This window comes from Coloeus monedula, assembly GCF_965178545.1.
Source record: "Coloeus monedula genome assembly, chromosome: 13".
NCBI classification, from domain to species: Eukaryota; Metazoa; Chordata; class Aves; order Passeriformes; family Corvidae; genus Coloeus; species Coloeus monedula.
Genome location: NC_138793.1, coordinates 1,078,289 through 1,106,047, shown reverse-complemented (window position 1 = coordinate 1,106,047; position 27,759 = coordinate 1,078,289). Strand labels below are relative to the sequence as shown.

At 42.5% G+C, this 27,759-nt stretch overlaps 1 protein-coding gene across 1 annotated transcript in view; it reads right to left on the bottom strand.

Annotated features, from left to right (window-relative positions):
• Nucleotides 1-762: 762 nt before the first annotated feature.
• The window catches only part of CHST8 (carbohydrate sulfotransferase 8), a gene marked incomplete at both ends in the record, with an annotated part of 142,135 nt that continues 115,138 nt past the window's right edge, over nt 763-27,759 (bottom strand). Inside the window, 2 exons of the mRNA XM_082290182.1 lie at nt 763-1,911; nt 4,299-4,336. Of these exons, the coding sequence (XP_082146308.1) occupies nt 763-1,911; nt 4,299-4,336 (1,187 nt within the window). The remainder of the gene's footprint in view (nt 1,912-4,298; nt 4,337-27,759) is intronic.

Genomic DNA, 27,759 nt, shown 5'->3' with positions numbered 1-27,759 from the left:
GTTAATGCAAAGGATTAAAAGAATTTTAATAACACTTATAAAGATGCAAATGTTCGCCTGCATTTTATCTTTTTGCAGATGAACGTGCCATAAGGGAAATATTGAAGGGGGAGAACACATCCTCGCTCTGAATTGCAACATCTGGTTTAATACTGCTCTCACATGGTCATTAAGTATTAGCTGTTTTCACCAGTGTGTTTACGAACAGTCTAAGTATGATTAGACTTTTTCTCTCTAACTTATGAATATCAGGAAACAGCAGTCAACATCCACCTTCAAACACATAGGGCCTGTTTAGTGTATGGATTCATGCCTTGCACATTTCAACAAACTGTAAATATTATTCAGTGTATTTTCTTTCTTGCTATTCCATTACTTTCAGACTTATTTTCTGAACAGTAAAGAGCTTGAAATACTGGCTGCACTTTAGAATTTCGAGCCGTGTTTCCCTGGTTTCAGACTGTCCCCCAAGTGCAAACACAGGCCACACTATCATGGAAAATTCTGTGCTTTATTTGGGGGCCCTGACATATTATACATATATGTACATACATTTCGTATGGAGAAATTATAGAAAAAAATATCATTTGAAAAAGGAGGCAATTAAGGTGAAGGTGTAAACATCTGTTTATATTCTGTTTTGGGTTTTTCCCTGCTCTTAAACCAATTGTTTGCTAACAGGTAAGTGTATATAAACAGATGCCATCTGGATTTGTTACACAATTCAACTGATGCGACTGTGGAAATATCCTGACTCTCAAATTAATATAAATCTTCAAAAGGTTTTGAGTAGTTGAACATCAAGTAATCCATATAGTAAAAGTCATAGCTTTGTTGTCGTTGAGAAGGAGAAAGCTGTGCAAAATACTGTTGTGTAATTTTAGTGGTAGTTCTTTCTTCATTGGAGTGACGATCTTTAAACTTGGGGAAAGTTAAATTTTGTGGAGCACCAATTAAATGCAAGAAAAAGTTTGCATCTTCTTCCATACTTTCAAATTTCCCAACGAAGTCGTAGTCTATCAAACATGGGCTGCAAAGCCTATTGACATGATCCCAGTGTATATCCATACCCACTGGCCTATGTACATCCAGGAGATATTGAATGAACTCTTGAAACTTGACTCCAGAGCCTGTCCTTAATGCTTCTTTGGTGGCATTGACACGGTATCTGGAAATGATGGCTTTTCCAAAAACCGGGTGGTAGTAGTTGTTCGGATGTTCAAACTTGTCCCGAAATGCAGATACCAGCTTTTCAAAAGGCTCACGAATAAATAGCATCTTTGTGTAAGTGTTGAGCCTGTGATAAATTCCATTGTGATCAAAGCCATCCAGCCGTTTCAAGTAGTTCCCGTAGTGCACTGTGTTGTGCTGGATATCTTTTGTGGAGGAGGCCAGCCCATTTAGCACCATGAGCACCCGTTTCCAGTTAGAGCAGCCGGCTTTTGGTACTTCACAGTATAAAACTCTGTATTTATCTTCTACAAATATTCTAGACACATGATAAGGAGTGATTATCCTTCTGTTATTACTTTTGTATTTTGAACATGTTTCCCTCATAATCCGTTTCCTTTCTCCTTGGATCTGATAGAGACTTTTCCACTTGCTGTTGTTTCTATCCTCATATTTAAGTGTGGGCAGGTTGAGAATGGAGCTGTTCATGGAAATCAGAATTGGGCTCTTTTTAATTATAAACCTCCTCCTGCGTTTATGGAGCTTGATGGAATTAATTTCTTCACCTTTCTGTTGATCTTTCATAGAAAACAAGATGCTGCTTTGCCTTCTGTCGGTGCTTTGAAGCTTGGTGGGCACACTTTCAGATGGCTCTAATGAATCGCTCTGCTTAACTGTTGCTACTCTGTCTGCAGTATTTTTTCTTAATCTTCTATCCTGGTTATTGCTGGAAACACAGTCCTGCTGAGGAAAAATAGATTAAAGATCTATCAGAGATTGTCACTACTTACAACTTGCACCACTTCATGTGGATCTTTCATAACTTTTAGAAATGTACAACAAAAAGCATTGCCACAAGCCCTCAGCACTGCACTGTGGTACAGGCTCTTCTCTTGTCACTTTGTTCTGTGCTCATGTGAAACTCAAAGGCTGAGATGAACCTGAACTAAATTTCCAGTAAATTCCAGTTCCTATTTGTGTTTAACTGTATTACTGTATTTTAGGTGATGTACCCAGACTTTGACAGATACTTTTGTCTTAGATACGTTGTTGAAATTTCTGCAAAAAGGTATCTGAGTATTTTGAGGACTTGCTTAATTATTCCAGACTGCCCCTGTTGTCACACAAATGGCAGGGTTTGTTTGTTTGGGTTGTGCATTTCCCACCACCACCCCCATGTTGGTAATTTATCTTTGCAGTGAAGACAGTTTGGCACAGAGTGAAGCCCGACAGGGAAGGGAGGGGGGTTTGTAGAGTTTGTAAGGTGGAGTGAGATGTAAATGTGGGCAGAGGGAAGCAGGAAGGATGTCAGTGAAAACACGGAGGTTTGTCACACAAAAAGTGGGTTTGGTGAGAGCAGCATGAAGGGGACCCCAGAGGGAGGCTTGAGAGAGCTGAGCCTGGGAGCAGAGCAACTGAGACTGGATGAGAAGCAGTAAGAGGTGGGAATGAAGCTGTGGCTGGGATTAGATCAGTGAAAACTGAGTAAGTAAAGCAGTTCTATGGGTAAGGGTTTCTGGGACTTGCTCTTTTTCATTGGGGGATCCCTCTGTTAATACTTCTTGCATACAGCCCAGTATGCCAGCAGTACTAACAGAGAAATGCTCCAATGAAAAAGAGCAAGTGTGCTCCATTACTTCTTGCTTTTCAAAGTAGCCGAATTAAATCCTGTCTATGCCTCTAAGATTAAAATTAGGTTCTGGTCCCTGTTAAACTATGTGTCATTCCATTTTGAGGTCACCTGGATCGGAGTGTCATATGAACCACCAAGAGTATTTCAACAGAGGAGCATATGTAGTTGCAGAATGTTTACTGTTGACCCAAAATACTTAGTGGTTATTTAGAGGGTTTATAAATTTAATTTTTTTTTTATTATTTTCAGTGTTTCCCCAATAGTATTTAAAACTGGCTTAAAAATAAGATAGTGTGTGAATTTTAAGGTGTACAGTTGGGGATTAGAAGGATCATGCTCTTTCAGGGTGGCAGATTAAATCTTAATCAATTTTACAAGTCTTTGTTGTCTAAAAAAAGCAATGCAATAGGTAACAAATTTTTTCTGTCATGGAGGTTATATCTTGTCACATTCTTGTTTAAGGGTCAGAGAATAAAAAAGTCTCAGAAAAGAGATTCATAATTAATAGCAAAAAACATTGTTGACAAAAAAAGAAAAAAATCAAATTGTATTTTGTAGGTGACTTGCTTAAATTGATAATTATTGTACAAAACTTGAACACAACAGATCAGTATTCAACACAAGTTTTAGGACACTTACAGAATTCAGCTTTCTCATATTGGATGCTCTGGTAGTGAAGGTGGTATGTGGTGTGCAGACTGGGAAACCAACTGATAATTTGTTATGAAAAACACTATTTAGTTGTTGGGAGTGACTGTTGTACTCTATTCTCATCTTCAGAGGTTTTTTCTGTAGTGTGCCTTTGTAAATACCAGATGTATTTCTAAATATTACCCTTTACAAGACTGGCTGTAGCTCAATCCTATTTACTCATGACACAGCTGATATTTAAAGGTTATCAAATTCAGGCTTCCCAGAATTCTGGACCTTTAATGATGCTGATGATGACCCTGGAGTTTTTGGGAAAATTGAATGTCTCCTGTCAGTGCAACCCTTGATGCAGAAGGTCAGGCTGGTCAATCCCATCTCCCTGATGTGAGCAGGTGATGGCATCTGGGAACAGCCGGCAGCTGCACGGTTGTTCCTGCGCACAGCTCGCTCTTCTCCTTTAAATGTGGGCTGGAGGCAGCCCCGCGCAGCCGGACAGCCACTAGATGGAGGAATTTCATTAGAATTTTTCTTTAGCCTGTTTTAAAGTACCTCTCAAGACATTCATTTGATCAGTGTGATTTCATACAGAATATTAATATATGCGAAGTTTACAGTATCTTTTAGCAATATTCAGTCTAGGAAAAAACTCATAAAACTAAAGTTGCATAGCTTATCAAATTTCTATTTTAAAAGGAAGATTTGCATTTTCATGGCTAAGCTTTTGATACATCTTTCCTTTTCAGTGCTTCATCTCTGGTGTAGTGGCCTTATCTGACGCATCTCTATCTGTGCTCCATACTCGGAATATGGGTAAAATTTTCTTTATGTACTTCTGAAAACTTACTTTTTTTGGTTGCTGGAATCCCGTGTTATATTTTATCCCTAAACAAAGAAAGAAAGTAAAGTAATTATTTAGAAATAAAAACCATAAGCTTCTCTTCTTCTGGACAGGCAGAGCAAGTGTTGTTAATGCAATGACAAATAGACCAATGTTGAATCATACTTATTGTATATTTCATAGTAACAATACACCTCAAAAGGCCTCTTTATATATAGATGTCATAAAAATTGTGAAATGGAATGAAAGACTGTGACTTTCACCCTTTTACAGATGAGGAAACTGAGATGAACAAAAGTGAAACGAAAGTGATTGCTTAACCTCAGTTAAAAGGCCAGTAGCAGAGCAAGAATCAGCTGAAGGTTCTGATTCCAGGTTAGAGATCTAAAAAAACCCAACTGTTTTTTGTGTATTTATCAAAAGCTATATGGTTTCTATCCTGCAACTTTGGATAGTACAGTACTTAATCATAATAACAGCTTGCATGGAGTACCCTCCTTTGCTGTAAAGGCAACACACAGTGGAGTCATGTGTAATTGAGGTAATATTTGCAGACTTTTGGAGAGGCAAACAATAGAGAATCATATTTTCTCTAATCTTCTGACTTCTACAGTGATATTTACCTGAAAACAGAATAATAAAGATGTGAAAATCCTAGATGGCAGCTTTAGCAGGTGTGTACGGTCTCTTTCATCTCCGTAACCTTTGTTAGGTATAACTTAATAATACAGGAATGGATAATGGAAACGCTACTGAATTATGACATTTGTTTGGGGCTTTTCAACTGATAGAACTGTTGTCATCACTGTCAATGCTGCTTGAAGACTTCAGTTTAATAAGTCTGCATGATGAATCCACAGCCTTTTGGACAAAGACAATTGCAGCTACAGGTCTTGCACAGCATTACGTGAAAGCTCAGTCCCATCAGGTTGATTTTAATAGTACCAGGAAAGCTCTCAGAAAAACCTTGCATGGTAGTTCCCATTGTGATTTACTGCAGTTAAAGTAGCAAGTCCAACTTAGATGATCGGTCATGCTTTATTTTTGAAATCAGACCTACAAACTGGTATTTGTAGTAGAGTCTAATTAAAATTGCTCTGGTTATTTCTATGCTCCAAGAGCTCCTCTAACAGTGTTCATGATGATTTTGGCTTATGTTTGACCTTTAACTCCACTTCTGCAATTTTTTAGCAATGAACATTGTTGTGTGGGATATTGTGATTCTGTGCTTACCAAGTAAAGGGCTTATTATTTTTACTTCTTCAGAAATAACTTCTAGACACCTTACACAAGGAGTCTTAAGCCTTCTCCTAGCTGCTTCTCAAAAACGTTTAGCTGCAAATTAAAGTCAGAAGGTATCTACTAAAGAGAAATAGAGCATGTCTGTAGCATTCCTGTGTGAGTTCTGGAGAATTGAGCCTGATTCTTTTGCACCAGGCTTTAGGAGATGCTCCTGAGCTGTTGTTCAGTTCCTGATGTGATCAGTTAAAGAACCACATTTATTCTACTGTTGTGTAATAAGTTACAGAGCAAGGCAGGGCAGGAACCTGCTGTCCAAAAACCCCAGCAAAACCTGAGCACCAGCACTTTGAAAGAACTGATACTAAAGCATGGGCAATCTGTTTATATCATGAAAATGTATTTTTCACTAGATGTAACTGCTTCTTTTTTGCTAACCCTAAGGGCCTAATTTTAAGCTATTTGAGCTACTTGGCCTTTGCTCTAAGGCATCATTAATACAGCTACTTGGAGTAGTTGCTTAACTCCTAAGATGGGGAAGATGTGTTCCCTTTCCAAAACTATTTTGAGCTTTTTATGGTTGAAAACTTAAATAGGTGAGGAAAGACTTTTGGTCACTTATCAAAACACTGGGTAAGTACTTTGGATGGAATCAGTTACAAATATTGGAGCATTTGTTGTGTCCAAATTATAATGTAACTTAGGGTTAGTTTTCTTCAGTTGTGGGCATTTGTTCTGACTTAAAGCAAGCTCTGGTACCTTGTAGCAAACCCACACACTTTGTGTAATTACCTGTTAAATTTGGTGCCATGACTAATAATTATTAAAGAAAGCCCCACTAAAGGGAAAAGAGCAGGTCTGAGACCTAACTATTTTGTGGTTAATTATGATTAATTATGTTTTTGTAGTAGTGTTTCATGAAGATAACTTATTTGAGAGATTAATACTTTGTACGGATATGCTTTGCTTTAAAAAATGAAAAATAAATGCTAGGAGGAGATGAGTAACCATTTAAAAAGACGGTTATTCATTTACTGGCTTTAAGATGTAATCAGAACAATAATTCCTGCTTAACATAAATGTTTGGTGAAGCACTTGCCAATCTCTTTGATGTTTTCTGAAGTTGTGACATCTAAATTTGGCTTCTTTTAGCTTTCTCATGATACAGTCTGTCACTTCAGATTTAAATCTACATGATAAAAACCTCATAAGTGCAGTGAAGTCAGGGAAGTTATATTGCACAGATCTACTACACTAATCAAAATCTAAATTTATTGTTATGCTACATCTTTACTATCCATGTTTTTTACCAGGTCTTTGATGTTATTGCCAAAAGGGTAATATTTTTGGCCATAAATAAACTACTGGTGTCTGGTACACACAGTTGAAGGCAGTAATCAATAACTCTTTGGTGCCAGACGTGATGATGACCAACATCTCACTGGTGCCCAAACACAGAGGGAGTAGCAGAGACAGAATCATTCTCTCAGTTACAGATTGTTTATGTTGGTTTTCATGGTGTTCTTTTCCACTTGTGTGCATGGTTTTCCAGACCTGAGCCTGGCCTGTGTTTTATCCAGTCCTACCACACAGGGAAACCCACTGTGAGCTATTCTTTCTTCATTTTCTTTTCCAAATGCTACTAGCAACACAATAAAATGGCCTTCATTTCCTTGTGTAATACTATATAGTTTGACCATTCTGCCTTCTCCTCTGTCTCTGCTTCAAGACCTAATTTTGGTTTGCCTCTGGTGTTTTGCTCTGTTTTGAGACTCAACTACAGCTGAAGTATTTTTTAATAAAAATGATAACTTCAAGTCTGCATCTGCAGGGCTTCTGTGCACAGAGTGCTCTTGTTTGCTTCATCCAAACAGATTTGTGAAATTTACTTTGGAAGGGCTGTTATGTCATTTCAGGAACATCTGTGTCAAGTGTCTTATCCACATACGCCCCAGTCTTAGATCTTTACTCAGAGACAACAATGTGTACTTAATTGCAGAATGATGAATAGAATAGTAGTCAGAATTCTGATAAGCATGAAAAAAAATTTAGCTGGAAGAAGATCTTCCCAAAAATACTGGTCAGAACATTAAGATAATTTTTTCTATTTTTTACAAGAAGTTTAAACTTAGCTTGTACAGTGTAAAAGACCTGGCTGTATCTGATCCTAACTTACTCTGGTGTCCAATTGTTTGCATACTTGAATTAAATTACTCATTAAAGAAATTTAGTTAAAGATTGCTACCATTGTAAATTATTTGGTTTTACATCTATATAAAATATAGATGTAGTATATACATTTAGAATACTTTTGAAATATATTAACCTCTAAAATAAAAGCATTTTCCACAAAAATTGAGGCCTAATTAGTAGAACAGACTTTATATGTGTGTGTCTGTTTTAACTATGTGCTATAAATCCTTTTTCTAACATAAATTTACTATTATTTGATAGGAAAAATGCTGTCAAAAGTTCCATCTAAGCTACACACACATATCTCATTTTAATACATATGGAATTAATGAGGCCAAGTAAAGAAGGCCTAGCAAAGCAGTAGCACATCTTAAATTGTACATCAGGAAAGAAGCAACCTGTACAGTGAATCTACATAATCTGATCCCTTTGAGTCCCCAGTGAAGCTGCAAGTGTGTGGTGTCATTTCCCACACACGGGCAAACTCTGACAGTGAATGCTTGTGTTAAATGATACACATCCAGCCCTTGCCAGACGGGTTTGATGGTTATTTCCTTTGCAATGGGGAAAGGTTGGAACACTTCTGTGGCTGTTTCCCAGTCTCCAAAGTAGGCCTTTGGAGCTCTAAGTAGTTAATCATGGCTCTTTGAGTAAAGAGCTGCTTTTTTTCCCCCTATTTTTTGGAAGACATAAGAAGTTTGCCAAGCTGCTGAGGGTTGGGGTTTTTTTAGTCTCTTCGAGCTTTCTTTCATGTGTGAGTTCCTCTGTAACTCCGGTAACACATTTGTCCTGAATTCTCAGCTTTCTCTTTAAATCCTACCATTGTCAAGCATACAATTTCTAATAGTTTAAATGCAGTCTATTTGAGGAATTTTGAACTCTGACTGATGCCTTATTCTTAAGATGTTGTTGTGGTGAAGTAGAACACTTTCCAAAAAGATAGCCTCATTTCTCCCTCTCCTGTGCTAGTATTGTGCTAACACACCATTACTTCCCATTGTTCTTGTGCTTTCCAGTCCAAGTCAGCTTCAGAGATGCATCTAAGTGGAGATCCATCTTAGATGGATCTAAGTGAAACTGTGGGTGTCATTGCTAAACCAGGCAAATCTGGCTTCCTCCATCCCACAGGCAGCAGGCATGCAGCCTTGTGCTGCTGCATTTGTGTCATGGGGTACTTAGGATGGTAGCAGCTTGTGTGCACTTCAGTTGATTAAAACACGATTACTCTGGCTTTTTGTAACTGAAATGACTTTCATCTTAATGAAGCAAGGGAGTCTCTGGACAGAAGTACTGTAGGCAAGGAAAGCAATGCAATTCTGAAGGGCATAGCCTGGAAATAATTAAAAACATTCAGTTCATCCATCAGTTTGAACAAGAAAAAATTACAAATTGGGGAACCAGAGTAGAGATCAGTACACACATTAAGTGACTTCTAATATATGCCTCCTGAGGACTTTCACACTGTCAAAGAAGTTGGTATTCCCAGTTGATTTGTGGCACCAGTAGCTGATCCTGTGTGCTGGAACCAGCAAATCTGCACAGAGTTGTTCTGAAGCACAGTCCTGAGTCACAGCTGCTGCCATGGTGTCACTGCTTCCCTCCTGATCCCTCATTAACTCCCTCGTAGCCAAGGTGCTGTGTCCCTCTTGACAGCTTAACTTAGGCCACCCTTCAAACATGGCTGCCCTTGCCTTTTCCAGGAAGGGAATCTTGGAGTAAAAGATCAGCATGTGCACTGTTTGTAAATACGGGTTCCACCTGAGCATAGTGTTTATGCCTACACAATGTTTCTCAGACAAAATATCCAGGTTATCTTCCTGCTGTTGTTTCCCCCCGTCGTGGTTTGACACTGGCCAAACACCAGGCACACACAAAATCTGCTCACTCATCCTCCCCTGACACAGCTGGGCAGAACAGAGGGGAAAAAAATGAATGAAGGGTTCATGAGGCTAGATAAGGACCAGAAGAAAACACTCCAAGGGCAAAACAGGCTCAACTTAGAGGTACAAAGTGAATTTATTACTAACAGAGTCAGAGGAAGATAACGAGAAGTAAAATAAGCCCTTGAAACACCTTTTCTTCCCCCAACCCCTCCCTCCTTCCCACCGACAGCGCAGGGGGACAGGGCATGGGGGTTTGGTCAGTTCATCACCCGAGTTCTTCCACTGCTCAGGGAGAGGAATCCTTCCCCTGCTGCACCGTGGGGTCCCTCCCACGAGAGACAATTCTCCGTGAACTTCTTCATCATGGCTCCAGTCCCACGGGCAGACAGTCTTCCCAAAACTGTGGGTCACTCTTCCACAGGGTGCAGTCCTCCAAGGCCAGGCTGCTCCAGCTGGGAAGCAAGGAGCTTCTTCTCTCTCCACCGGGTCTCTCACTGGACCACAGCCTCCTCCAGGCATCCACCCGTTCCGGCGTGGGCACCTCCCCCAGGGGCCGTGGGTGGATCTCTGCATCCCCCGTGGATCCCCAGGGGCTGTGGGTGGATCTCTGCATCCCCCGTGGATCCCCAGGGGCTGCGGGTGGATCTCTGCATCCCCTGTGGATCCCCGTGGGCTGCGGGTGGATCTCTGCATCCCCCGTGGATCCCCAGGGGCTGTGGGTGGATCTCTGCATCCCCCATGGATCCCCAGGGGCTGCGGGTGGATCTCTGCATCCCCCGTGGATCCCCGTGGGCTGCGGGTGGATCTCTGCATCCCCCGTGGATCCCCGTGGGCTGCGGGTGGATCTCTGCATCCCCCGTGGATCCCCGTGGGCTGTGGGTGGATCTCTGCATCCCCCGTGGATCCCCAGGGGCTGTGGGTGGATCTCTGCATCCCCAGGGGCTGCTTCACCATGGTTATCACCACGGCCTCCAGAGGAATCTTGGCTCTGGGGCCTGGAGTCCCGCCCTCCCCCTCCTTCACTGACCTTGGTGTCTCCGTGTTGTTTCCCTCACATGTTCTCACCTCCTCCTCTTCTCTAGCTGGAATTAACAGTGCCCCTCTTTGTTTTGATTTTCTTCTGAAATCTGTTATCACAGAGGCATTACCAACCTCTCTCATTGGCCCAGCCTTGGCCAGTGCCACGTCCATCTTCAGAGCCATCGGGGATCGGCTCTGCTGGACAAGGTAGAAGCTTCCAGCAGTTTCTCCGAGAAGCCACCTCTGTGGCACCCCTGCTACCAAAAACCAGCCTGTGAAAAACTAACACACCCCCTCATAAATGCTTTGTACCTTCTGCTGATTTGGGCACAGCCTAGTTTTTGCTAGCAGGGGAGGGCCACAGAAGTGGCTTCTGTGAGAAACTGCTGGAAGCTTCTACTATGTCCAGCAGAACGAATCTCTGAAGGCTCTGAACGTGGACATGCTGCTGGCCCAATTAGAGAGGTTGATAACGCCTCTCTGATCACATATTTAAGAAGGAAATCAAAACAGCGCACGGGCAGGTTTTTTTCCAGAGGTGGCGAGCCACCGCCTCTGGGGCGATCCTGGCGTCACGCACAGCCATGCAGCCACCGCAGCCACCGCACTTTTGGCACAGCCAGTGGCGAGCTTTGCCCGCCTGGCCGCTGCCAGCCAGCCGCGCTGCGAGCAGAAAGGCCGGGGCGGCGGCGGCGGCTTCTCCTTCTCAGCGCCCCGCATGAAGAGAGGCGCTGAACGGCGCCGGCGCCGCGGCGGCTGCGACCGCCCGCGCAGGGGCAGCGGGGCCGCGGGGCCGGCAGGGCAAACACGGCAAACGATTCCCCGGGGCACGACCGAGACCAAATCAACTGCTCCGTGCTGCGAAACCCTGCAGAAACCCTGGAACTGGGGGCATTTGTTGGCAATGGTATTTACGAGCAGAAGTTTTTTCCTCCTAGTCATAGAAAGAGGAGGAAGTGAGGACATGTAGAGAAAGACAACTTGGCGGCACCAAGGTCAGTGGAAAGAAAGAGGAGCAGGAGATGCTCTAAGCGTCAGTCGAGATCTCTCTGCAAGCCGTGGTGAGGACTGAGATAAAACAACCTGTCTCCCTGTAATCCATGAAGTCCATGGGGCATGCAGAGATCCACTCACAGCCCGTGGGAAAAGGTGCTCACGCTGGAGCAGGTGGATGCTAAAAAGCTGTAATCCAGGGGGAGACCCAAACAGAGAGGGCTCCTGCTTCCAGAGATAGAGGGCCCTTACTTCCAAACTAGAACAGCTTATCCCTAAAAGACTACACCCCATGAACTAAAATGACCCACACTATGCAGTTTTGGGAAGACTGCTTGGCCCATGGGAGGGACTCATGTTACAGCAGGTCGGGCGGGACTGATACTCGTGAAATTAGAACCACGCTGGAGAAGTTCACAGAGAACTGTCTCCCGTGGGAAGGACCCCATGGCACAGCAGAAGAGAGACTCCTCCCCATAAGTGAACTGAAGATCTTGAATGACAAACTGACCCGAAACCCCCATTCCCTGTCTCCCTGCGCTGTTGGTGGGAAGGAGGGAGGGGCTGGGGGGAAAAGGTGTTTTAAAGGCTTATTTTACTTCTCGTTATCTTCCTCTAACTCTGTTAATAATAAATTTACTTTATACCTTTAGATTTGAGCCTGTTTTACCCTTAGAATAATTTTTCCCAATCCTTATCTCAACTCATGAGCCCTTCGTTTTTTTCCCCTCCTCTGCTCAGCTATAGCAGAGGAGAGTGAATGAATGATTTTCCTGGGTACCTGGCATTTTAGCCAGTGTCAAACCACGACACACCTCTTGCCTCATGCCTGTTTGCTGTACATATTTTTGTGTTGTGTACTAGTCAGAAATACCATCTCTTGAAGCTACTGTTAATTTTTAAAATATTCTAAACACAGCTTCATGTGAGAAATAATTGTTTTGATATGGTGTCTTGGGGTGACTTTATGATGTGTATCCCATGTTGCTGCCCTATGCCCAGAAATTAATGTTGTGTCTTTCCATTCCTTTAAACTGAGCCTGAGAAGAGAAAAACCTGACCAAAACTTTCAAAGCAGTTTTGCAGTTTGTTTTCATGTTTTCGAGGACACAGAGATAAAACTGGTCTGTTTCTGCAGCAGCGGGAGCGGGAGGCAGCAGCTTGCTTTCCAGGCAGTGTTCGGCTTTCTTTTTCTCCAGAGAGAGATGGAGAGTTGAACTTTTGTTTTCCTGGGACTTTGTTTTTTCCCTTTTTTCTGCTGGACTGCTTCAATATCAGAACACATCGGGAGGATTTTCCACCAAGCACAGAGGGCCTGGCCCTGGGCCCAGTCCCAGCTCTGAGGAGGAGGGAAGACTGTAGGGTATGCCCAGCCACTGCCCTGGAGGGATGTCTGCTGAGATAAGGAGATGGAGCAATCTCCCAGCAGGACTCCCTGGGAAGGCAGCTAACTTTGCAGCTATGGCAAGAAAAGACCCAGAATCCTCTGGGAGACCCTCTGCAGATCCTTTGTAACCCATTGGCCTTTACCCCCTGTATCCCTATAAAAGCTAGCCCCCTGCCCCTGCGGGAGAGAGAGTGCTCGTCCCTGGCCTCCCCTTCGCCAGAGTACGGACCAAGCGTACAGACCAACAATAAAGTTCCTTGTGTGGAACAGCTACACGGGCCTCTCGTCTCAGCCTCTCCTCTCTCTCTCTCGTCTGGCCTGGAGGCTGCCCTGCAGAGCTGAAATCACGAGCTGATAATCCCTAAAGAGCTGACAGCCTCTGCACGGGCCCTCCTAGCCAGCAGCTGAGGGAAGACACCGGGCCTCGGGAAGGCGATTCCTTTTGGGACCATCTCCCCAGACCGGTCACCTCTTCCTTGGTCAGAGCTCCCCTCACCAGCTGTAACAGGAGACCAAAGGGAAGACTCTAACATTTTCCCAGGTTTTTCTACACAGTGAGAGATTTTATTATTTAGCAGTATTATCCTTTCCTGTGTGTTTGTTAAATAAATAGTTTTTATCTCTTTCACTTTCCTTCAAGGAAGAAGTTTCTTTTTTTCCCGAACCTGGTGGGGGAGGGGTGGTTGGTAACCTGCCTTCTCTCAGGGCATATATTTCTAAATTTGGCCAAACCGGCACATATGGTTTGCCTTGCAAATTTTTTTATTCATCGAAGTGAAAACAGGAGAGAAGTAGAAACAGAAATGGTAGCATTTTAAAGGAATAAATTCCATTTGAATCCAAACCCAAATAAAGTGTTGCTGTGTCATTCTGGTAGGTCCCACTACCTACACAGCTGACATTGGTAGCTGAGTATTGTCTGAAACTGTGGTGTTAGTTTTGCCCAGAAAATTATAAATTTACATCCAGAGTTTGCAATGGGGCTGTTTTCTGTCCTCTACTCTATTGTCGAGATTGGAAGTTGACTGAGGAAAAGATTCTTTTATTAACTGGGGTTTGGAAACCCTGATATTTCTTTGACTTGCAACATGCTAATAGAACAGGTATATGAACCCTTTGAGAAAAACACATACTATTGTGTTTTTTGCAAAATGATCTTATATTCTAATATAAACTGAATCCATCTTCTTGACTAAATAATGCTGGAACTTGCACTTGCTCTGTTTCCATGATGCCCAATACAGGAAGGGGCATGGCACATTTATGTTTGAGGCTCAATTGAAAGAATGGGAGGAGCTGTTTGTGAATTTATTATGAGGAAGGTACAACTACTTGTTTACTTTGTCTTCTTTGCTATCTGGCTATATTAATTAGAACTTTCCATTTTCTGACTTAATTTATATTCGATAAGGATTCTATAAAGAAAACAGAAAAGTCAGGTCTGTGTTACTGCATTCCCCATTCCTTCTTTGGACCTATCCCTGGGAATACTGTTAATTAACACCATTAGCTTTCAGGCTCTGTCAGCAGTTACTTGCAATTTCTACTTAATACCTTTCAGTTATTCTTCATTTTCATATTTAATATTTGCATATTGCCTTCATAGCATGACTTTGGCAAGGACATTACACTTTTCCAGATTTATTAAAAAGTGAAAGCTAAAGTTTAAAATCTAGCACTACATTTTTATTTAGTAGCCTGTAGAACTATTCAGGTAACCAGAAGAATTTAAATGAATTTCAAGCAAGCACTTCATGTAATTTGACTTCATGTAGCTAGTTAGAATATTTCATCCAGAACCCAGAAATGTTTCAAGACATTGTGCAAGTAAGACACAAAAGCTTCACTGGCCTTTCTATTGGAGGGGAGATAAAGTAATACAGGTGAAATTCTGGACTGCTTTCATGTCACTCTGCAGAGATGTTTCTTTGGGAAAGAAAGTGCAAATGGAAAGAGAGAAGGCTGCAGGCAAAATTGAAAAAGTAGATCTACACAGACATGCCTCTGAGTGCTGAAGTTCACTGCTTTGATAGATTGACTGTAGATCAAATAGCACAAATGTGTATCCAAATGTTGTATACTATTATGTTACAATCAATTAACTGGAACTGATAGTTTCGCTTTCTCCTGTTCTCACAGTTAATTATTGACAAGTCTTCTTAGTATAAGAGATCAGTATGGAACATTAAAAAAAAAAAGGTTAACACCTGCAACAGCTACAAAACTTGGTGCAGAAAGGATGATAATTGGACAAACTTTGATTCATGCCCTGTGAGAACGAAGCAGTTCTTGGGAAGCTCCGTGTTAGGGGTTGAGCTCTTTGCTAGGCCCTCTATTCCTGAGCACCTGAAGAGCAGTGGGGATTTGCTGTTTGTCATTTCTCACTGTCTCTACTCTTCTGTGTGGAAGGCTTTCTGTTTCTTGTTCAGGAGCTCACTTGCACTCCTTCAGCCAGATTTTCATGACTGAAGGGTAGAACAATATGGTTGCATGAGAATAGTGTCTTGAATTGACTTTCCTATCATTAAGAATGGGGGGAAAATGGTTCCTCTCAAAATCTGAGTGCTGACTACTTCCAGGATTTAGAAGGCACCCAGGACTTGTCCTGAGGTACAACCCAGGTAGGAGGAGTCAAAGCGCTAGTACTGAGTTTTAGTGAGTTTGATACTTTTTAAGGGTAAGTGGAGGCCATTTAAAGACATTCCAAAACTTTTGGAATTCACAATTTCTCCATCAGTAAAGTGGCAGTTTGGTGTTCACGTTTTCTCCTTGGCCATGTGAAGTTCAATGAAAACTGGTAGTGAAACCCCTGGAAAGTCTCAAATGGATGTGCCTTCCTGAGGGCACTTAATGCTTCATGTGGTGTGTGTGTCTGAGAGGTTCAGGTGCTTACAGGACGTTAAGGATTGATCTTAACCAAGCTTTATATCACGTGAACAGTGAAAAACAATTTAGCAGCAGTGGGATTTGGAGGACATTTGCTCTGTTAACTTCAGCTTACAACTCTTACCACTAGAAACTGGATATCCCAGACTGGTCCATTTGCAGCTTGGTACTGGCATTGGAGAGAAGCCTTTGGTGCCTCTCTCCCTGTGCACTTCCCAGCACAACTCTTTGTCTCCATTCTCCTCCCAGTTGACTGCAAATACCTCAGAGTCAGGGAGCACAGGGAGCTGCTGCCTAAAGGAGATGGCTTTCATCTACCCACATAGCTCATCTGTTCACTCTCCTAGTCCCTGCCTCTGCCAGGTCACTGCACCTCCTTCCCTTCCTCTGCACAACATAGAAACTTGGGATCTGGCAGAGAAGTAAAGGCAGCAGTGGTGTGGCAGTGCACCTCAGGTATGTGGGGAGAGAAAAACAGCCTTCTGTGGGGATTGGTGGCTGTTCTGTTCATCTACACACCTGGGTGAGCTACACTGCTCTTCTAAAGGGGTCACATCTGCTATGGCAGGGAGAATAGACAAGTATTCTCCATATGGTCACTCTTCCCTGTTTCCTACAGGTGGTTTCCTTCCTATGAAGTCTGTGATGCAGGAGCCAGAGGGCTCTAGTGTAGTTGCCTCTCTGTCAGTCTGAACCATCAGTGGTACCTGAAGTGACAACCCTTCTGCCACTGGGCACATCTGCATTTTTCATTCACACATAGCACTTGCTGATTTTTCTAGTACCCCGGTGTAGAATGCTGCATCAGCCCAAGGAGGGGCCATATGAATTGAGAGATGGATTGTTTGCATATACCCTGACAGCCCAAATTTGGGATACAGTTGCTATGACAATTGAATCATCTGATTTTTTAAGTCAGTGCATACAAAGAGTGAGTAGCCAATTGATTGCTGAATATGGTTAGCTAGGAATGGTACTTTTATTTAGCTGATGAAAGTGTATGGAATGTATCTGATTTCACTGATAGCTTTTCTATGACAATTGTTGTTCAGAGCATTTCAATATAACCATGTACCTTGCATACAGTTATATATGATTCATTCTCTCTGTTATGCATTGGCTGAAGGATCTCTGAAACAATCTGCCCCTCTGTTTTAGTCTTCAGAGGCAGCACTCTGCCAGGTAGAGGTCTTTCCTGACAGTGAAGCACTGGTGTGAGCTTACACAGGATAATTCAACATGATCACTTGTTTTGCTGCCTCTGCTCTAGTGCTGGTTAAACTCCATGATTGTAGAAAACTGGGCCACCACAGGCCTTTACTGACCTGGCTGTTTGTTCCACCTGAGATGCAATTCTTTTGCTTCAGATGTGGACTTCTTATCGAGCTACTTTCTATCTTGTTGTGTTTTTGTTGAGGATGCATACAGGTTGCACTCTATGTGTAAACATTAGACAATCTCATTTGGTGATCTTCTTATGGTCTAGAGTTGATCCATTGGGCAAAAAAGGAAAAAAAAATGGTTTTACTCAAATGAATAAGTTCCCTAAGTTTTATTACTCATTATTCAGAAATAAAATATTTAAAACCTTTGCACTCCACTGTCTGAAGACTTGCTACTCTGAGAATTGGAATTCGAAGCATGAGTTTAAAACCCCCTTTGTTGCAGTATTAGAACAGCTTCTGCTTAAGCAATAGTTATCTATGACTTTATAGCATTGTCTTTTCAACTATGAAAAATCTGGCATTTACTTCAGTGGGTACTGGATCAGCTCCTTCATGAGCAAGCAGCAACACATGATGGATTTTACAAGTGGTGGTGAACTGCTCTCCTTATCTCTTTACTCAATGCTGCCTCTTCTCACTGTATTTTCCCCTGAAAGGACTGGGAAGTTACTGCTCCTCTGAAAGCAGTTGAAAACTACTATGGGCTTGCAAAAAGCAAGTTTCTTTCTGTTAAATTTTATTTAAGAAAAAAAATTGAATAAAATTGTCAGTGACTTTTAAAATTTTTCTTCAAGAACTATAATACGAGAAAATAAGTATGTGTTAAAAAATACATGGAGTAAAGTTTTGGTCTAATTTTTTCATTTCTTTGTGTCTCTGCCTGAAGAAAAACTAAAACTATCAGGAACATGCATGGAAAAGAACATCACTACTCCACACAACACACTCACTTTTTTCCAGTCTTTTCTCTTTGCATAAAAAGGGACAGCGTTTACAAAACCATCATAAAGCCCTGTAGGAAAAAATTTAATTATCCAAAAAGTGAGTATGTCAAAAACATAAGGACAAAGAAACAAAAATGTTTTGCATCATTCTTTAGAATGAATTTAAATGTCTGACTTTGTTTCCTCATGCAAATCCAGCTTTGCTGCTTTTTACCCCTTTTACATTTTCTTTTTCATCGGAAGGCAACAAAGGCCTTCTGGCAGGAATTGGGTTTATGCTTTTCATGCAATCTCAGATTCTCTTTTCACAGATGCTCTAAACTTTCTTTGTGGGGCTGAAATGGACTAAAACTTGCAGAGGCATATCACATGCAGTTTCAGATAGCTTTTCTATACTTTTTGCTATACAGAACATAAAGATTCCACTTACTTTGAGAAAATGCATAGTAGTACGGCCTCAAATCCCTTCCCATAACTTCTTGTGCATTTGGTTTGCTTGCACAAAAATGAAATTCTTCAGACCATATTCCTCAGAGAATCTCTCAAGCCAATTTTACCCAGAGGAACTTGAAAAATGTGCATTCACTTGTATGCTTTGTATGAGGTGCAGGGCTGGTAATCTTATAAGAAGAATATCCTAGGTTAATAAAATGAAATAATTAAAATTATAGTAAGCTTGATCTGATCTCAATCTACTACCTCTTAAATGGAGCTATGGATTCAAATTTTGCTTGTAAACAAATGAGATTCCAGCTTCTTACTTGACATAATTTTCCTTTATTTTCCCCATTAAGGAAGGTGGAAATTGCCAATCCGTTAACAGCAAGTGCTGGAAGAAGCAATGTGAGTGATTTCCTTCGTGACTGTCAGACACTTCAGACCAGGTTTTCAAACTACATTTGTAATAAAAGAAATACACTGTGGGAATGATAGGCAGTGTGGTCTTCAGCAAGCTTGTTTCTTGCTGGTGTACAGAACCCAGCTGCCAGCCTAGTGCTGCTGTATTAGCTTGGGGAGCTTGCTGAAAGACTGAATGATTCATTGTGTGCTTTATTTTTACAGAGAAGCTGTAATATCCTAAAAGTTTAGATACAAAACCTCTGGTATAAAGTCTGAATATATTTTTGCAACACTGCATCCTCAAGAGATCTTTTCTGGAGTGCCTAACTTCGTATTTCATAATAGTGTGTTTTAATAAAAAAACATACTGTCAAATCACAAGTCAGCAGATATTGTCTTGAAGTGAATTAATAGAAGAAAAATTCTGAAGTAATCTAGTCTTAGTAAATGGCTATGTATGGGTCAGGCACTTTCAGAGATTGTTACTGTGCTCATTTTGGCTGGGATAGAGTCAATTTTCTCCAGAGTAGCTATGATGGGGCTGTGTTCTGCATTTGTGCTGAAATCAGTGTTAAAATACAGGGATGTTTTTGTTACTGCTGGGCAGGGCTTACACAAAGTCAAGGCCTTTTCTGCTCCTCGCCCCACGATGGAGCAGGCTGGGGGTGCACGAGAATTTGGGAGGGGACACAGCCGGGACAGCTGACCCCAACTGACCCAGATATTCCCTAGTGTGCAGCATCGTGCTTGGCGTGTAAAGCTGCGGAACAGGAGGAAGAGGGGATGGATGATGGGCTGATGGCGTTTGCCTGCCCAGGCAACCATTAACACGTGATGGGGCCCTGCTGAACTTTTGCCTGCCTATGGGAAGCACGGAATGAAATCCTTGCTTCGCTTTGCTTGTGTGCGTGGCTTTTGCTTTGCCTGTATCTTGGGTTAAGGCAATTTAAGAGGTAGGCACTCTGGCAATGAGTTGCCTTCCCTTATAGTTTTAACTGATCCCTTTCCACCAATAAGGAGAAATTAAATACAAATATCTCCAAGTGAAAAAATAACAGTTTACTAACAGCAGAGACAGCAACAGGCAAAAATAACTGAATAATCACTAGACACAAAATGCCAAATCTCACCAACTCCCCGGGGACAAAGACAAACCCAGAAGGGTGGGATAACTCCCCTTTCCCATGAGCGCTGGCTCGAAAGGCAGAGGGAAAACGGCCTTAGCCCTGTCTCCCTCTGACCCCTCCGGCCTGGCAGCTCCTGGGGCGGCCGGGGCTCGGGCTGGAACCCAGGGAGGGGACAGCAGGGCGGGCACGGCCGGGCCCAGCAGCGGGGCTGGGGCGGCTCTGGCCGGGGCCGGGCGCTGCTGCGGGGCTGCGGTGACCCGCGATGGAGCGGGGCTGCGGCTCAGGCACGCACACACCGCCGGAACGCGCCCCGGCTTTTCTTGGGAAAAAACAACAGAGAACCCCAAAGGGAGCTCTTCACCCATGCTGCCTCAGCTCGGTGTCAAGAAACCAAGAGGCAGGAAAAGCCCCAAGAGGCAAGAAAAGCCCCAAGAGGCAGGAAAAGCCCCAAGAGGCAAGAAAAGCCCCAAGAGGCAAGCCAAGCCAAGCCAAGCCACCCTGCCCGAGTCCAAGTCCACGAGGCCAGAGGGGATCTGCTCATCAGACCCCCAGCTTTTAAAAGGACACTCAGCAATCCCCGGCCCCCTTTCCAGCCGTGCCGTCGGGCTTTAAAGACACAGTAACGATTTTGGGCACAGATAGATGTGGAACGTAATAACATTTTGGGTTACCCACGACAGCCTGTTAAACTGGCTTTATCTCAACCATTAGTTTTCTCGCTTTTACTCTTCGGATTCTCTCCCAACCCCATGGGAGGGGGGCAGGGAAGTGAGCGAGTGGCTGTGGTGCTTAATTGCTGGCTGAGGTTAAAGCCATGACAGTTAATTAATGTCGACAATCTCACTTTGTGTTTTTCTAATTATACTTTAAAAGGGCTTAATTTTCAAGAGTTTGCAGCATGGGAGTTTGCAGAGCCCATGTAACGTAAAGTTATGAGCTTGGCAGGCTTGACTTGGTCTGGAGGCTTGGGTTCATTACTAACTCTCTGCCCCTGTCTCCTCAGCTATAAAATAGGAAGAATGTGTCCTCCTCAGAGGAGTGCAGTGCCCGTAAGCTGATTAACCACGAACAGGAGCGGTTAGTGGTCTGCAAACCTTCTAAGGGTGCTCTCCTTAACTAAGAATTAAATTGCTGATCACAAGCAGTACTTTTGAACAAAGAGTTACTTCTTTTTTTTTTCTAACTTCTGCCCAAAAGGTTTTCCTGTCATGTTTTGTGTCGCCTTACTTGTCTTGGAATTTCTTCCAAGTTCTGCCTGTGTTTGTAGTTAACATTGATGGACATGCTGTTGACACAAACATTTTCCCAATGCTCTTACTGTTCATGCTCCTTTGACAAGAGAGATTTTCAAATATCATTTTCCAATTGTTTGGCCTCACATTCCATCTCACCTAGAGTGCCACAGTGGAATAACTGATGTAGAGAATAGAAATGTTCCTTGTGGAAGTTAGATTTGTGTATGTGAGCCACTTCAATGACTTCTAGTGCAGGGCTTTTAAGTTTTATTTGGTTCCATAGAGTGTTTCAGACAAATTTGGATGTGGATAGGATATGTGGCTGTTATATCGAGTAGTTTTAATGTTTTTCTTTTTTTAGTACTACTTTCTGGTCATATTCTCAAAATCTGCATAACCAACCCTCTTTAAAATGTGTTCCAGTAATTTCAAAATATGATTTCACCTTTGTCAGTAAAATAATGCAAATAAATTCCTGTCTGTTACGTTAAGATTACAGAGATCTAAAACTAGCTGTAGTATCTTTGCTTAAACCATCTCCTCTCTGAGTCCTCCAAAAGGAATGAGTCTGTTTTACTGCTTTGCACAAATTCTCCCTTGTTCTCAGGGTTCTCTTTCTTCTCTGTCAACACCCTAAAGGCATCACAGTAGCCAAAATGAATGTATGGAAACATCTTAAGAGAAGAGAAATGCCTATTAGGATTTTTAATGTTTTGAATGTTTTTCTGCCTTCCCTTAACTGTATGTGGCTTCGTTTAAGCAATAAACTTACAAATAATTAGAAATCCAGATAGGGATTTTTTGCCTTAAATCTACATGGGGACTGAGGAACCCTGATTAACTTGTTATTGAATTAGAGAATTATTGAATACTAAAATAAAGTAATACAAAAACACTGCATCAGGTGAAGAATGCTGTTTGTTTCCACTGTATTTAATTATATTTATCTGTATTTAAAGTCTTCTTTAACAGAAATAAATGTCCGGATATTCATGACATGTAAAATGCTACTACTAGTTCAAAACTATTAAATAAAAACTTCCTCCTTCTATACATCGCCTTTATTGAAATTGAGAGACATAGTAATGAACACGATATCCTATATTTTTATAGGAATACTGCTGATTTTATTCCAAGGAAACATTATTTTAAATTAACTACAAGTCTCTTTAGTGTTTTAGAGAGTAAGTTACAGCACTAAGAACTCAAATCTTGTTAAACACAGTCTAATAAGAGCAGAAGATATTTTAGTTGATTTTTAGTGTCCACATTCAGAGGTAAAAATAGAGAAAGTACACTTATGGCAAAAAACAACATGGAAATAGTAATGTTTTTTTTCTTTCTTTCTACAGCAGAAGCTGTTATTTTTAATACACATGAAACACTTCAGGTTTGGGATTTCATATTTTAAAATATTCTAGAAGCTCATGCAGTCCATAGCTGGGTTCTGTACTGAAAGCTGAACCAGACAGGTTTTTATGTGGCTCACTTCCTTCTCAGTCAGCTTGTGCAGCACCCCCGTCTCTCGCTGAATTATGGTGCACCCGCAAAGCAGCACGGGCATGAAGGTGCTTGTAATGCTGACGTTCGTTTCTCATTGATCTTTACAAGAATCGTTTTGGTTGGAAACATCCTTTGCAATCACCGAGTCCAACCATTAACCCGGCACTGCCGAGCCCCCCACCAGCCACGTCCTTAACGCCACGTCTTTTAAATACCTCCTGTAACTTTGCAAGCCTATAACTCTTTTAAAAAGCATGTCACTAGATAGATATTGAAAGGAAAATCTTGATGATGGCTCTACAAAACCAATAAAACTGCCTTTATGAGCTTTTATGAAATTTTTTATTGCTCAGAGGGTCTTAGTCTCGGCAGGCAGTGAACCACCTTTAGACACTTAAAACCTGTTTCTCCCAATCATCTCCAGAAGTCATTGCCTCTGTGCTTACAGAACTCCACTCCTGTGAACATATTTGTTTTCTCATCGAAATTTCTGCACATTAAAGTCAAAATACAAAATGTTTAACATATGTACCTACTCCAGTGTTGCTAGCAAGTGAAGAGGTCAATGATGGCTCCTGGAAAGGGAACAAGTTTCTTTGTTTTCAGTAACACAGTAGCTAAGACAGAAAACATTAATTTTCATTAATCACTTCGCTATAAATCTCAGTTTAATATCCGTTTCAGATGTTCTAGATAAATCCTTAACCTTTCAGTTGTTCCCTCTTGTAATTCTGTATTACTGATGCATCTTGGCAGTGACAAATGGCACTGTTAGACCCTGAAACTACTTCTTTTCATGTTCTTCCTCTATGTCTTTTCTTTAGAGGGAGGAGATAGGAACAGGCCAGGGAAGACAGTTTGAATACTGATGCCCATAAACACCATCCTTTTCTTTCTTTTTCTCCCCTTCCTCAAACTCTGAGCCTGACTGCAAAAACCAGAAGTTGCCTCTTAAAAAAAAAAAAAGAATCAGTATGTTGAATGATAGAAACCATTTGCTTGTCTGGGTAGGAAATTAAGCAATGTTAGATATCAATTAGTCATTCACAGCTCTGATCCACTCAGTGGGTAAAGGGGAAGGTTGTTTGATTTACTCTGGAATTTCTGGAAAATTCTCAGGAGGTTCAATAACAAACTTTACTTGCAAAGTTTAAAACATTAAGGTAGAATAAATACTTGGCAAATTTTAAGACAACATCCAAAATAAGGTACTTGACAAACTTAAACTTAGCAAACTTGAACTTAGCCAACTTGAACATATCCAGGCACAACAAGGCACTCAGTAGGACATTGATTGGAACTTCTAGTCTGGTTTACAATATATTCCTAGAAGAAGTTAGGAAAAGAAAGAAAGAAAGAGACAGAAAGGAGAAGAGTAGAAAAGTTACCATCCATGGATCCAGCAACAAAGTTTGATCATTGCAATTTCAATGTCCATTTGTTGAAGTGATGGTGAAAGTGGCCAAAGTCTTGATCCATCAGTGGTGGGGGAAACACAAAGTTCCGTGGGTTAATGCACATTCAGGTTTGGGTGAACACCCAGGTGCCTCCCCCGGGGGAGTTTTGCACTGTCCGATGTCACTCTGTGGATCCCGGGGCACTTTGGGGGGGGCTCTGATGGTTTATGGCCCCTTCTAAGACATGGCCCTGCCCCTCCCGGCAGCGCAGCTGAGCCAGGCATGGCCCATGCGAAGGGATGGGAACCTCCAGCCCTCTGTGTGCATGTCCTGGGCGTGCCCCGGGCGGGTTCCCAGAGCTGGGCCAGCTGTGTAAGGGAGGGCGCTGCCCTGCTCCAAAGCCCTGTCCCACCTGGCCGGATCTGCTTCCGATCGGCCTCTGCCCTTCCCTGGCTCCAGGCCCGGCTCGTCCCCTCCGGGCTGGGTGTTCCCCCCCTGTGCCCCCGGGCGCTCCCTGTGCCCACAGCCAGCAAAGGCCCCGCTGCTTTTGCCGGTGGCCAATGCTTTGAGCCATTAACCTGGAACATTTCAGTCTGTTGGGGTTTTAGGAGTTCTCCTTCTGTTTTCTTTTTCTCTTAAAAGAATTTTCCCCATATATGTTGCCGGGGGACAAATTACTGGGTGCTTAAGAAAAACAAAAGACCTGGCCACAGAAGGAGGGGTCCATCTGGCTACTCTCTTTCACCTGGGGTTTTCTCCTGTAGGGCGGGGGATACCTTGAGATTTGAACTGGGAAAAGGGGTTGGGTACAGCCCCTGGCTGGCTGGTGTTCTCCGTGTTCAGAGGGAGAGGAGGGCTCCCATCGTTGTGGAGGGAGTTTCTTCGCTGCTGCAGGCCTCTGCAGGCTTCTGCTTTCAGCTGCCTCCCTTCTACCATGAGTGGAGCTTGCTCCCTGGAGCAGCTGTTGCACCGGGACCCTAACACCCCACCTTACTAAAAGAGGGACCTGTTCACCATCTGCTAGGGTGGCTCAGGGAAAACCCCGGGATTCCCAAGCCCGCTTTTCCATGCCCCTCTGGGAGCCGGGCTATGGCTGCCCTGCCCCCACCGTTGCTTTGAGCCTTCACTACTCTGTAGCCCCGCAAGTCCTGCCTGCCCAGACCTCCAGGGGGTTCCCACCGCAGCTCCAGAGTTCGATACATCTTGTCTGACACCTGGGATTTGTGCTCGTCCCTGCCGTTCCAGCCTGCTGTTCCCGAGGGTCCGGCCGGACACCGGGATCGGCTGCCCAGGGGTTTGTGAAGCTCCTTTGTTCCATCCCTTCCCAGGATCCCAGGGCACCGGTGCCGCGTGCTCCCCGAGCTCGCTCCAGAGCGCCCCCTGCAGCCGCGGGGGAACCATCGCACCTGCCCTGCTCACCGGGAGCCGCCAGCGCCCCTGCCGGCTGCGAGCGGAACTGCACCCGAGGGGAAAGGGCCTGACAGCCGAGAAGGCTGGCACTGGGTTTGGGATTGTTTGCTGTTACTGCCAGAGTTATTGCTGTTTGTTTGACTGGTTATACACATAGAGATATATAATAGTAAAGAACTGTTATTCCTATTTCCCACATCTTTGCCTGAAAGCCCCTTAAGTTCAAAATTATAATAATTTGGAAGGAAGAGGGTTGCATTTTTCATTTCAAGGGAGGCTCCTGCCTTCCTTGGCAGACACCTGTCTTTCAAACCAAGACACAGTTCCTCACAGCCTTCCAAATCACTTAGGTCCACCAACAAAGCATGCAAAATTTGGAAATAATTAGATTGTCTCCTCAGGAAGGAACTGCCACATGTCACTGAGATAATTTGCAATGAGTTTTTTGTATTCTTGCAATAAAGGGTCTGATAGCATAGCTGGCACAATGAGAAAGTGATGCACACCTTCTTACAGCAACCAGAAACTCCAGAAATTGCTCCTTTTTGCCACATAGGTCTGGGACCTTTAAAAAAGCTGCCAGTTGTCCTGTTGGAGAGAGAACAACTGTGACTATGAGAGTTAACAGATGTTATGTAAGTAGCTAATTTGAGTTGGACTGGAATTTACTTGAACTCTGAAACTTTTGCGTCTGCCCCAACTTTGCCACCACCTGATGGGAAGACTGGCAGACAGGTATAATAACAGTTCAGATTTAGGAATAATGTTATTCCAGGTGACAAAGTGCAAATGTGTGAGTAGTTAAACAACAAAGCTCTCTTCCAAAGGACAAAATAAAAAACTGTACTAGTTTTTTTTCAGTTTAGATCCAGGTGAAAACAGGATTTTGATTCAAGATTAGAGTGTAAATTTTCATGAAATGAAAATACCAGATTAATTTAGGAAGTTCTCATTTTGGGAATATTCAGTTTCTCTTATAATGGTATTTCCTGGAATAGATATTTTATGACTTTCAGAAGTATCAATATGTTTAAAAAAACCCAAATCAACCAATCCGCCCACTCAGTCTACTAATGCAATATGAAGTGTTTTCATTTTCCTTGTGTATTTCCTGTTGTGAAAAAAACAGTACAGGCAATTAAAAAAATAAGCTAACATGTCAACTCCTATGTATTGTACAAATTCTGTAGCTAACAATATTATTAAAGTGTCATGAAAGAGCATAAAACTGTTAGATATAAATCCTTTAAATATTTTTTTTTAATGTTATTTGATAGGAAAACATCTGTTTGGGATAATGGGAGATACATTTCAAAATCTGAGTTTCATGTGAAAAATATCCTTTGTTCCTTGTCTGCTGGTGAGGAGCTGTCCTGATAAGATCTGTGGCCTGAGCAAGCCGAGCCCCGCGCTGGGCTGAGCCCGATGGCTCTGCAGCGCAGCCTGGCAGGGCCAGGACAGGGCACGGAGCTGCCCTGTTGGGTCCAGGGCTCCAGCTGCAAGGCTTGGGCTCACCTGCAGGAGACCAGCACAGTGACCTCTTTGGATGTTTGGAAATGGATGTGAAAGTCCTTCAAGAGAAAGGTATCATGGAACAGGGCAAAGAACAGCTCTGGCTTCTCAAGAGAGACCTGTCTGCAGCTGCAGGCACATTTAAAAGAGCTGCGTTTATTCCATGCCTTCTAAGACCTGGCTCCACCCCTAAAGTTCCATGGTACTACCAGCTCAGTCTTGTTTCTCGTTATTGGTTTAGTGGGAATAATCTTTCTTAACAAGCTCTCAAGGGTGCCACAGAACTGTATTAATATTAAGCAAAGGGCTTGGAAATTCCCCATTACAATGTGGAATATAACAGTGAAGATAATGCTTTAATAGAATGGTTTTATTTGTCACAAAAATAATTAATTCTGCAATGTCTCTTTGAACAACTGCATTTTTTTTGGTGCTATTTGTTAAAATATTTAGATTAGATGCTCAAGTGAAAGCCTAAACACGCTGTCATCTTCAGACATACTCAGGCAATTAGAGTGCAGCTTATGTTATTGTTTTATAATTCAAGTCTTGTGAAGTCATAAATTAAGAAACTCATTAAATTTTCAATTGCATTAATAGGAAAATCCAACTTATTAAATTCTTTTGTAAGGCCTAATAGCAAAACATTGGAAATACATCTATTTTTTTTTC